Raw genomic sequence first — 13,383 nt, forward strand, 5'->3', positions numbered from 1 at the left:
AACTCACACACACACACTCCCATTTTCAATCTCAAACAACAACAATTGTGAACAATTTAACTTTTTTATTTTCAGTTTGTTATGATTTCAAAATGCTTGCAAACGTCAGAAAAAAATCATGGCCGACGAAGTGAGAGAATGTGGCAAGGTAGCTCATAATTTTGTACAATTTATGAAACTTCAAAAACTTATTTTATGTCAAAAATTTTTAAATGAAACTACCGTCTTTTCGTATCATGCGATTGTTCATATATAAAATAACGAAAATCCACGTTTTCTCGCTTTCAATAAAAAACACAATGACAACAAATGTTCAAAATTGTTTCCAATTTTTTGTTTTTGAGCACAAGTTCTTTTGTCGAAAGTGAAAATCGTGAAACAATTTTACATACCGCCCCTCGATTGAGCCCTGCATGACTTGGAATATAATCAATAGTTAGCCGAAATAAGTTGACCAAAAGTTGGCTATTTTAGTAGTCGACTACGAAATTCCCGACAGGGTACATATGGGTTTGAATAGATAGCTGAGTTCATGAGCCTTTATGTATGCATGTGTAGGAAAAACTCAAGTGCTCAATACAAAAACTAGGTCAACCGCATTTATTAGAAAATTTTTTTGAACTCGTTCGATTGATTAGGTGGGTTATCAATTTTCCCAGAGGATTTCTTTACATCTTAGAATGCAATGAAATTGCAGCAAATTATTATTTTTTTTTTAACGTGAAACAGTCTTTAGTTTCGCCTGGGTGAAACTTATACCTATACTATTACGAATACAAACAAACGCTTGCCTGACATACACTTTAGTAATATCAATAAAATAATTAATAAAATTATAGTTTAAAAACTAAAACCTCGCTATTATAATTTCCATTCGTACTGTCATCACGTATGTAACTTGAGAATAGAAAGCGCTGCATTTTTTAGGCGCATCAATATTACATAGTTACATCCCGAGCCAATAAAAGGGAGGTAAAAAGCAATTGTAATAATCGGAAACTATAGCGAATACGAAATGATAAGTTATCGGCAAAACGAAAAAAATTTTAAAATTGATACCACTATCGATGATGTCATCAGTAGTTCAAAATATTGAATGCAGTATTAGTAATGATATCAATAATCATCAAATACTCACTTCTATTTTTACTTAGCAAACTTTTAATGAGCATTGCTCCGAAGACTAGATTAATTCCGTTGACTACCAGAATTCATGTTTCAATTCCATTTCTCGAAATGGTCATACTTTTTCCCTATCGCCAAGAAACAAATACTAGATGTCATACTGACTACTAAGATGAATTGGATCACGTTCGGAACTCATGCCCTACATAAACGACGCACAATGTTTCGATTTAATGGATAATCATAGTGACAGTTGTTAAAAAAATAAATGTTTGGCTTTGTGGACGGGGCACATAAAACTTTGGCGTTGCGTTGGGCGCTGGCGTCGCTTTAACAGATGCGCGAGCAACGCCCGTGCTTGCTACAATGAACGCTTAGCAGAGACTACTTTGGTCACTAAATTAACATACTAGCGGCAGATAAATCAAAACTCTATATCAATAATTGCATTAAAAAACTATATTTCTTGCCCGCATTTGATTAAAAATGAAAATGAAATCACATAATTTTGATTATTTGGAACAGCTGACGAACGACGCGCGCGAAAAGTCGCGAGTTGGCCATCTTTCTGCGTTGTATTGGCGTTAGGGTTGCTCAACTTTGGTTATGTGGAGACTTTCATATAAATGCATGTATTTACAGTCAGCTGTCGAAGCGACGCCAACGCCAATGCAACGCCAAAGTTGTATGTGAACGGGCCTTTAGAGTGGGGAAAGCAAAAGTCATAAATACAAATGGTACATTTCCAAAAAGAATACTAGATTCGGTACGATGTAAACTATTCACTGGACCCAAAAAAGCAAGTGTTTCTTTTTCACGTTTTTCTTTAAGTGTAATGGATTATTAGCCTGAATGTATTTATCATTTATTTGGTAATTGACGTGGAAATGTAGATACCAAAGAGTATTAGTTAAAAAAGGTAAAAGGAGGGTACCGGTTCATCAGGTCTTAAAAGTAGACGCATGTTTAAGAAAATTGCATATAGTTTCTAAGCGTATAAGTGGATATTTTCGCGCGACTTTGCGAATATATGGAATTTTAAAGTTTTCTAAATTATTCGATTTATAGGTTCCTTTTGCGTAATAAATGTAAAAAATCATACCATTGGGAAAGAAAGAGAATATTTACCTCTATGTAATTTTTAAGTATATAAGAAAAGAAAAAATAGCTAAAATTCCATCAAATCTAATGGGTTGGGCCCACATTTTTTTCGAGCTGTAAACGTTAAAGTGATTCAATCTTCCCTAGATTTTATATTTAGGGTTTTCTAATAAAATAGAGAGTACAAAATAAATTTCATCGAAATCGGATTAAATTTAATTTTCCCATCGTTACCATATTTCATAATTCCCTATTCCTAAGAAAACTTAGAGCACAAGCCAAGTGCCAGCGAAATCGGGGCACGTTAACTATTTTCAAAACGACTTCGTTTCTATTGGCCGAACTTTATTTCTGAAAATATACTTATCTATGTCGACTGGTTTTCGTTAAATTCAATACTTCAATAACGTAGAACGTTGTTAAAGCCGCCAAATGGCCTGGTGGTATAGATGAAATTAATAAATTCAGAAAAGTAAAGAATAGACCAACTATGATTTGAATCAATAGAGACCATCCAGAGGGGGTTTGGGAACTAGAGGTTTGATATTTATTAGTGTCCGACCGAACTCGAAATATTAGCCGAATCTGAACCCGAACCGAACACTAAGCTTTTGTCTTGAAGCTCGGCCGAAACCGAACCGAACCCAAACTTTTTACGAAGCTTGGCAAAATCAGTAGTAGGGCTGTTCAGGATATAGTGAAAATGGTCTTGGATTTGCATTTGGAATTGCATTTGCAAATTTTATACTTGCTACCCCGGCAACCGCTGCATTTTATTGTTGTGAATTTATAAATGCACCGAAATATGGAAAAGCAAAATCATATGCAGAAGATCCTTAACAGCCTTAGTACTTTTATTCAGTGCAGTACACACGATGTATAAAGCGAGATTAACTACTTTCGAAAAAAACGTTTCAAACAAGTTTATAAACGCTTATAAAATTCCCAAATTGGATTGATTTCAGCCATTGCATCTGTAGAGATATTGCTTTCACCAATACTGTACAAAGCAATTTTGAAAATTCAACTTACCAAAAGTTTTAACGAGAATTAAAACTTCGGGCCGGAAATAAATATAAAATAACGAAAGTTTCTAAACATCTCCTTTACAACTTTTCGGCCAAATTACTCGACCAATTTTGGCCGAAACCGAACCGAATCCGAATCTGAACGTCATGATCGAACTGTTCCGTAACCGAACCCGAACCCTAACAATCGGTTGGACACTTATATGTAGTAAAACGGTTAAAATAGGGGGAAAAATCAAAGCTGACTCTAATTCGCTTTCTTTATATTCGCCCAATCGGTTGTCTCCCTGCAAAAATGCGACTGGTCGTGAGTTGACGCCGGGATTAGGGTTAGGCTGGAATGGTTAAAGAGTAGAGCTCCAAACACATCGGCCAACAGAGGCCAATAAGAAGCAAAAACGCTTTCGGTCTTTACCAGGTTTGATGTATAAAATAGTTAGCATAGTATTTTTTTTTTTTTTTTGTAATTAATAAGTTAGATATTTATTTTTTTGGAAATAAATATACGTGTTCTTATTATAAGTCTGTAAGTTAAACTGTCTTCTCGCAAAAACCATATGGTATATGTACATTAGGGCGGTCCAAAAATGCATGTGAAAAAGTAAAGTCGGAATTTTTATGCGCTTACCCCCTAGGATTGTTCTATACAGAAAAAGTAGACCCTTATTTTTTTATTTTGAGATCCAAAAATGTTTACAGGTCGCTCAAAGCGCCCAAAGTATTCCATGTATTTTATATGTGGTAAAAACAACTTTTCGTAGAAATGGTATAGAATATCTAAAGATCAATATTTTTCTACCAGAAAACTCTTTTTATCTGCAGAAGATTCCCAATAATAATACCCAATTGTTTATTTAACAATGTTTTCATCGCAACTATAAATTATAGAATTTATTGGTCCGCCAAAAATACACAAAACCCCGAAAAGCGCAATGGGGCGACCAATAAAAAATCATTAGTATTAAAAAATGGTTAAATAAACAATTGAGTATTATTATTGAAAGTATCCTGAAGAGAACCAGAGTTATATTTTTATTTATTGTTTATATTGATTTTCAAGAATTCTATACCATTTTTATTTTTCTCATATAAAAATACATAGAAAACTTTGAGCGCTTTGAGCGACCTATAAATATTTTTTGATTTCAAAATAAGAAAATAGTGGTATACTTTTTTTAATATAGAACAATCTTAGGAGGTGAGAGCATTACAATTCTTACTTTACTGTTTTTGGACCACCATAATGTACATGCATACATACATACATTCTCAACAATACCTTTCATTTGATATCCATATTGCGATGTTTTAGATAACTATTATCGTAAGGGATAACATTTTGTATATAAGGAAAGCATTGTTTAAGAACCATCTCTTGGTACCCATGAATAGTAATATTTTACCTTTTTCTAAACAAAAAATTAAATAAATATGCGATTCGAAATAGGTGTCTTTAGGGAAATAGGGATCTTTAAGATACCTTCCATTTAATACCCATATTATGAAGTTTTAATTAATTTGTAACTATTTTCGAATAGGTGGCAACCTAATACGAGTCTTCTGGGAGTGCCTATTCAGATAACCCTAAATCCAAAATATTTTCTGAGTAAAGAATTTCATCAAAATCGTTAGAGCAGTTTCCGAGAACCCTATGGATATATGTATAAATATATATACAAACAAGAATTGCTCGTTTAATGTAATAAGACTTTGTAAACAGAAGAAAAAAAGGAAATTTTCGGCTTCATATGCAATAAATCGATAGAAAACTGAATATAGGACAAACAAAAAAATAATTAGGTGATTCACAAGGTGTCATAACGAGTCATATTGTCATAATATCATAAATTTTATGACGGTTTAAAATATTTTGTTGTTGCTTGCTACGTGAATTGTGTACTAATGAAATACAACTCTGCACGGTATGTTTTTGGGTTGTCGTATCTAATCAGCTGTCTTTTGTTTACCTTTTCATTTCGCATTTTACTTTTGCCATTTTCATTCTGCTGCTGCGTAAATTTGTTAATTTTACAAAGAAATGCAGCAAGGAGAAAATATCCAGGTAAGTTATCGAATACAAAAGCATAAGTGGCCAAAAATTTACTAAATACATTTGTTCCAGCCAAAGGCAAAANACTTGTATGGGAGACTGTTTTAAATACGTCAGCGTCTTTTATTAGGTTTAGTATGTACCCAAACTCCTCGGGTCGTACGCGAACCATTTGATTAAACCTCCTGTCGTCAAAACTATTCAGTACACGCCGGTGCCAAACAGCAGATTTTGGAATTCCCAAATGAATACTTCTGCGGTTGCACAAAAGGCTTAACATGTTCATCATGAAGCGTTCGTCCGCTTCATCTTGCTCCTCCTCATCGCCTAGAGGAGAATAATATACGAATGCCAAGAAAGTATAGAACGATTTATATCTATAACTTACTTGAATCTGCAAAAATCATGTCGATAACCTGATTTACACATAATTCAGCAATTAGTTTATTTTTCTCACTTTCCCGTGGCATTATTTTTTAGTTTATTCGCAATCAGCTGATTAATAATTGAAATAGGACACAAAGTAAGATGGTGTGTTCACACGAGTTGTATATCCGCCCAAATTTATTATATGACATATGACGTTATGACACCTTGTGAATCACCTATATATGTACAAATCTTAAGCGAGAAGTGTGTACTTATTTCTCAGGTCATGTGCAAGAACTGGTTATTTGACAAGAAATACCGGTGCCATTGAAAGTATTTCACGATAAATGTTGACAGCTGATGACACGATGCTTTCCTTCAATTTCATACGCATGGTATTATACACTTTTTCTGTGCGAACATTTGCGAAAAGCATAATTTTCTCTTTTCATTTTTGTCTCGAATATTTTTTCTAGCGTTTTTTTTTTTTGTGTGCAGATATGCGATTTTCTTTTCCTGACAGTGGGTGAAATCTAGAGATTTTCCTACATTTCACTTTTGCCGCAGTTATTTGTTGCTTCCACTGGGGCACGCTTTTTTCTTTTCTTTTTTGCTGAATGTAGCTTTTTCTTTGATTTTGTTGCCGCTTGACTGCTTTTGTTTTTATCACTCATTGCTCGACGCATAACGCATTATCAACAAGTGTGTGCGCGTATTAAAGTCAACAGAACGCATGACAGTCACTGACCACCACACCACCATCGCTGGTCTATCGGGCTTGTCGTTATTGCACATAGCGGTGCAAGCTTTCGTTTGGTGACAATCAATGCAATGCGACAAGCGGTAAGCGACAGAGCGGAATTGACAACGTTGATAAACACAGCAACAAAAAAGTTAACAACGAATCAACGTTAAAAGGCACAGATGAAGAGGAAAACGACGATGACTTTGGGTGAAAATACTAATGAATTTGCTTTTAATTGTTAATTTGCACTTGACGTAATTACAGTTTCCTAGGAGCGCATGTGCATGTGCATCTACATATCGTCGTTTAAAGTACAAAACCGCGTAACTGACATTTGCTGCCAACAATTGGATTTGCCCACAAAAGCTCTTGGCTCAATCTTTATCCATTCGTCCTGAAATACACTAGCCAGAAATGCGATTGCTTTATAAAAAAGGGAACCATTTTGAAATATTGCTGTTTTTACTCTCTTGTTTTTTTTGTTTTGTTTTTTTGATACGCGGTTTTGTACTTTAAACGACGATTTGTACATATGTTTATATTAGACTACACACTCCCCATACAAAAAAAAATCGGTACTGTTTTTCCATTGGAATTATAAAACCTATTATATTTTAAGACGTCCACCAAAATATTTCGGAACAATATTAAGATTTACGTGAGCTGGACCGATTTGAAAATACCTCCAAAAATGAAGTTTTTTTATGAATAAAAATAGTTTCTTAGAGATGATTTTTGAAAAAAAAATGACGAAACGGTTTAAGCTTAAAAAATTTACATACAAATATTTAAAAAAAAATAAAAAAAAAAATTTGAACGGAATCGTAATGAGATTTTTGATGCTGTTTTTTAACTTTTTTTAAAGATTGGTATAAGAAAAACTTGAATGCCTGAACCTAATCTCTTCCGATTTAGACTTGTGAGGTATCATTGGGAAGGTATTTCCTTACCATTTTTATTTCTTTGCTAATAAGCTCATTCAAGGTTTAGCTTCCAAACTTAAAGTAATTTGCGACAAATCAAAAACACTTTTATTCTCCCCTTGTAGAGACAAGTTGAAGTTTCCATTATATCGGTAAAGAACATTAAGTCAGAAAGCCGATTTTCAATCTTCAATAACGGGTAAAGTTCCAATCTCAATTTGCGTATATGCATACAAAAAGAATGAAATAAAACAATTAAGAAAGTCTAAGTTCGGGCAGAGCCGAACATTAAATACCCGGCGCAAGTATTAAATATATGTGTTTCACCTTTCCGAAAGCTACCGCTACATGGTAAGCCGGGATGTATCAATTTTGTGTAAATTAGCGTCCTTAAATTTCGAAATATTGAACTTTCAAACAGTCCTGAAATTTACTGTTATATGAAAAATGCGCGTACTTTTAGTCCGATTTAAATAATTTTCAACGTTTTGCTTTTATTTGGCAAGCACAATAACCACACCGAGTTTGGTACCAATTGGTAGAACGGTTACCGAGATACATATATGTGATCATAAGTGGGTGCCACGCCCATTTTCCAAAATTTTATCATAACCGTATTTCTTGGTNCATAAACGTATTTCTTGGTAAAGAATTGTTGCAATCATCAATTTTGAATAAATTAGCTTCAATATTTACTGATTTATCGAAGATTTCGTATTTATCTAAATTACCGTTATATGGGATGTGGGCGTGATTATAGTCCGATTTTAAAAATTTTCAGCCATTTGGTACATTATACCAAGGCCAATAACTGTGCCAAGTTTGGAAGAAATTGGTGTTGCGGTTACCAAGATATACACATGTAACCATAAGTGGGNCAAGGCCAACAACTGTGCCAAGTTTGGAAGAAATTGGTGCAGCGGTTACCAAGATATACACATGTAACCATAAGTGGGCGTGGCTACGCCCATTTCCCAAAAATGTATAATATTCTTATTTTTCGTCTGAAAACTATTGTAAATATCCATTTTAAGTGAACTGTCAGTAGTTACTAAAATATCACAGTTTTCTTATTTCTGGAAATTACTGTTATATGCGTGGTTGCAGTCCGATTTCGCCCATTTTCAATACCAACCTACCTTGGATAACGGGAAACCCACATACCAAATCTCGTTGAGATATCTCAAGTTTTGCTCGAGTTATCGTGTACACGGACGGACGGACAGACGGACAGACGGACGGACAGACAGACATGGCTTAATCGACTTTTCTATTCATTCTGATCATTTATGTATACATTTGTCTATATCTATCTCGATTCGTTTTGGCTGTTACAAACAACCGTTATGTGAACAAAATTAATATACCCTTGTGAAGAAGTGCGCTCGGGTATAAAAAAAATGTAACCTTGCAATCTTAGCTTCCAACTGTTGTAATAACCCCAACCATACATTCTTAAGGCATGTGTAAAAAGAGCAATAACAATAAATAACTAAACAAGTAAAACTGAAAATTGCGAAAATTACGCGGGCAAAAAGAACTAGTACTTACCGTCGATGTTTTAGCAAAACCGTCTAAAACGCCGTTGTGGCAAAAATGAGATTTGGTAACCCTGAACTCCAGGCATCGAGATTTATGCCTAAAAATCGTAACATCGTTATTAAATCAACAGATTTGTTAAATAATAATAGCTAAAGAAAATATCGCCTATCAAGGCAATGCCTTCAAAGAAAAACTGTTTTGCCGTAAGATATGCGGTTTTGCAATTGGTCGACGGCCGGTTTTGCAAAAATATCGACGATATGTATCTATATATGTATATAAGTATCCAAGCATGTGTAAATAAAATTAACTAGGTAAGCAAATTTTTTCATACATATTTATGTATGTACTATGCAGCAAGAATACTCGAAAGAGAGCAAAAAAGCAACAGCAAGCAAGGTGTGCGGAAAATCACAGGTGTTTTACGGGACGGAGAAATGGCGAAATAAACAAAAAAAAAACACTTGCCTAGACAGGTGCGCATACATGTGCCTGTACATACATACACATGTATGTACGTAGTTGTGTGAAAAAAAAAACATGCTATGGAAAGTAACAAAGAGAAATAGGAAAACTACCAACTTGTGCAGCGATCAGAGTAAATTCAGCTCGTTTGCATTAGCAACATTAATTGCACGGCTGTGAAGCGACATTAATTGTAGAATCGATAAAGCGAAAATTCGCTCCAAGACGTAATCTATGATAAAATGCCACATAGAGGCGAATAGAACAGCAATGAGACAAATGACAAGCGCATCGAAGTACAATCCACAATTGGCGATTGATGCAGGCAATGGGCGATTAGAAGCGTCAGCGCCAGCGACTTTGCTTAACGCTGACAACGCACAACAAGCAGCATGGAGAAGTCTCTTTGCGTCTCGCTCCCAATACGACGCACTAAGCCCCCTTTCAGACACGTCAAGTCTTGAAAGCAATTTTTTTCGCATTCTCTTTTTTGGTTTCTATTTGCTTCCACACGCGTCAACTTTAATTGAATTCAAGTCCTTGGTTCTTTAAATGGGAAGCAACGAAAAGATCAAAAGAGGCAAGAAAACTTGAAACGAATTGACGGTACGGAGGTATCTGTACTCTTCCCCTCTCTTCTCACCTCCTTCGCCTACGAACGAGCAGACTTGAAGCTGAAATTTTGGGCGAAGGTACTATTAAATATTCGCCCGAACACCGAAGACGAAGCCGAACATTAAAATTAAGTGGGTTCACGGCTCTTTAAGAGTCTAGAGGGTTAAACAACAAACGCCATATAAATTGACATTTAAAATTTTGTACAAAAATTGTAAAAATACTGCAAAGTTTCACCAAATTTTCAAATTTTTCAATCAGAATCTTTAGAAAAAAATGTTGGTATGCAGTTATACAGCCTATAAAATTGTAGTATAATGAAGTGCAAGTTAATCGAGGGACTGACCGTCACGATTTTGGTAATCCAAAATTTTCAAATATCAAAAAAATTAATGACAGTGTTGTAAAGAAAAACTTTATGATAGGACGATTAATGAAAATTAGAAAATGTATTTTAAAAACCTAAATACAAATGCTGCTGGAAAAATATTTAAAATACAAATACAAAATACTCTTGTGAAAAAGTATTTAAATCGAAATTGGTTTTTTTATTTTGTATTTGAAATTCTTAACATCTCTGCTTACAATTGCATTCATACATACATATGTACGTACAAACGTAGCGACGGTAGAGACAGCGATAGCTACATTGGCAACGCATTAACAACTGCAACAGCAACATAAGACGTGCAGTGGTCAATGAACTATGGCCACAAACAACAACAAATCAACAATCGATAGCGCCGCCGACACTCGTCGGCTCGATGCAGTCAACGCAGAAGGTATGACGACGATATTACAACCCGTGGGTGTGAGGGAGAATCGAGGGACTGGCCGTCACTGGGTTTCGATGTGACGAGGAGATATATGTACATACATACATGCATACATATGTATGTAAATATGTACATAAGTACGAAAAACAATCGAAAGTGAATGCGATTGTTGAGGCTACGGCAAAATGCAAGCGCAGGGAACGTACTTTTTGTAAAGCAAAAAAACAAATACTATGTAATTCTTACAAAGCAAATTCCAACTACAAAAATGTTACTATGGGGTTGGAATTGCACTTTACCCGCCCACTGATGACAACGTTATCGAATCCAGTTCATTGAGTGGATCGAAACGCTTGTTGTCAACCAAATACTTTTTAGCAACAGCGATTTATTTAATAACAAGGCATTCCCGTACATGTGCTTGTAATTACATATAACTGGAGTATCAAGTAGCGGGATAGGTTTAGTCTATGAAGTTCATTCACGAAATTCAAGCAATGCGTCACGGAAAGGTCTAATGTCGATCAATGTCCAATAATCCGAAGTAACTGAGGCCGCTTGGAAACACTCTCAAGAGCAAATACTTAGTTGAGAAATGTGCTCAGTAGAAGGCTTCCCATATTAGGGAAACTCTCAGTAAAGCTAAGCGGGTCAACAGACCACTCTTTAATTACACCTGATCGTTGGTTTGGGGGCCGAAAACACAGATAATACCAGCCACAAAAGATCACATTTTTTTAATAATTGAAGAAGTAAGTATAACTAATACATTGCTGATTGCAAAGATCTAGACAGAAGTGTCTTTTTAATGCGTCACAATAGTACAACACCACTACCTTTACTGAGCAGGATTGAGAATGTTAAATTCCCTTAGAAGATAATAGTTATAAGCTCCAACAACCTGCTGAATAATAGGTGGAGAAGCAAAAGTTTACGTGCCTGCTGCTTATTAGAGCTGGAAAACTATCGATGGCACTATCGATAGTATCGATGGTTTTTGACTATCGAAAACATCGATGGTTTTGTAAGCACTATCGATAGTTTTGACTATTTCATCTATTATTCAGTAAGAGTAAAAGCCGGCGGTACCTGCTTCATTTTGTGAGTTGGAAGGGACATTTAGCAAAGCAGGGCAAATAATTTTATAGCGCAGATGCTGCTTGAAGCCAAAATCGTTAATAAATTTTTTCCCCTTAACAAAAATATGGAAACATTTTAGCAATTCTGATCTCATTTTCAATAAAACTATTTATGTCTAATTTTTGGAATTTTTTAATCAAAACTATCGATAGTGCTTTCGATGGTCGCGACATTTTCGATAGTATCGATACTATCGATGGCCACGACCAGTATAGACCATATGTACTATGGCTACACTTGCAGCATACTCCCGTATTTCATTACATAGTGAGATAATATGGCAATCATCGGAAAGCATTTTAATACGTAACTATTTTCAATTCGATTACGCGCTTATTAAAATGACGGTGTTCGTTCTGAAAAAGCATTCGTAAAGTAAATAATCAAGATAAAAACAAAAAAATAAAAAATTATAATTTGCATGTTGCCTGCAGTGGAATTCGAACCCTGACCCTGTATATCAGCATATTGTGGCAAGCACCCTAGTGGAAAAATGGGAATCCATTACCTTTTTCTACCAAGAGAAGATTAAAAACGATGGTTGAACGAAAAGATCCATGTAAGAGAGCGGATGATGTGTAGTTTTGAAGCACAAACAAAACAAAAAGTTTGAAGACTAACTCAAGTATGTTTTTTTCACGTTATCTCGACAGCTATGGTACATTCGAAAACCTCAAAATACAAAGCATCAGTCCCCTTTCTTTCTAAACCGCGCTAGAAAAAAATTTCTAACTTGCGCAAACTAGTTGAAAATTAGCATCTAACCGTGGTCGCGCACATTTGTCATTACAATCTGCTGAGGTTTAGAAATAAATGAGACTGATACAAAACCTGTGGCACGGACTTTATTTTTTATTTTTATTTTATTTTATTTTATTTTTTCTAATTCCATTTATAGTTTCGTTAAGAGACATGCGACACATTACTTTCTTACGACATCGCTGTGGAGAAATTCTTGCATCTTTTCGTGCGTAGATTATAGGGGCTATCCATTACTTTTTTCATTGTAGATGATGTGTATGAAAATATTATTTTTAAATACGAACACTTTTTAACGATAATAAAATATAAAGTATTCATAAAATAAATATTAATTTTAGTATTAATTATTTCCCTCAGTGTACGGGTCGCGAACGTACGATTCTTCCATAATTTTTTATTCCTTTCATGAACATGAAATGGTATTAAAAATTTAGTCCAAAGTTTGTATGTACCAGAAGAAGAAGATTTAGACCCACATAAATGTGTGCCAAAATGATCAGAACGTCGAGCTGAGTCGTTTTAGCCAAGTTTACCTGTCTGTCTGATTGAATGCAATTTAGTCCCTCAGTTTTCGAGATATCCGACTGAAATTTGGCAAGCGAGTGTGTTTTTATAATGTATTAATCATTTGTCAGAACCGTCAAAATCGGTACACTATAACTTATACCTCCCATACAACTGATTGTTCGTTTTAGTTCTCGGTCCTGGTTGACCATTCTTTGGAAATGCTCATATGGTCTTT

At 34.9% G+C, this 13,383-nt stretch overlaps 1 protein-coding gene across 1 annotated transcript; it reads right to left on the bottom strand.

The window, feature by feature from the left end:
* Positions 1–3,150: 3,150 nt before the first annotated feature.
* LOC108364272 (uncharacterized) lies at positions 3,151–5,901 on the bottom strand. Its single transcript, XM_017617878.1, has 3 exons — positions 5,693–5,901; positions 5,448–5,631; positions 3,151–3,226 (listed from the first exon to the last, which is right to left on the bottom strand). The coding sequence occupies exons 1-3, from the start codon at positions 5,772–5,774 to the stop codon at positions 3,151–3,153; spliced, it is 342 nt and encodes a 113-aa protein (XP_017473367.1). The 5' UTR covers positions 5,775–5,901.
* Between the last annotated feature and the right edge of the window lie 7,482 nt (positions 5,902–13,383).

Source organism: Rhagoletis zephyria, unplaced genomic scaffold (assembly GCF_001687245.7).
Source record: "Rhagoletis zephyria isolate East Lansing unplaced genomic scaffold, Rhagoletis_zephyria_1.1 Rzeph_scaffold_01515, whole genome shotgun sequence".
Lineage (NCBI taxonomy): Eukaryota > Metazoa > Arthropoda > Insecta > Diptera > Tephritidae > Rhagoletis > Rhagoletis zephyria.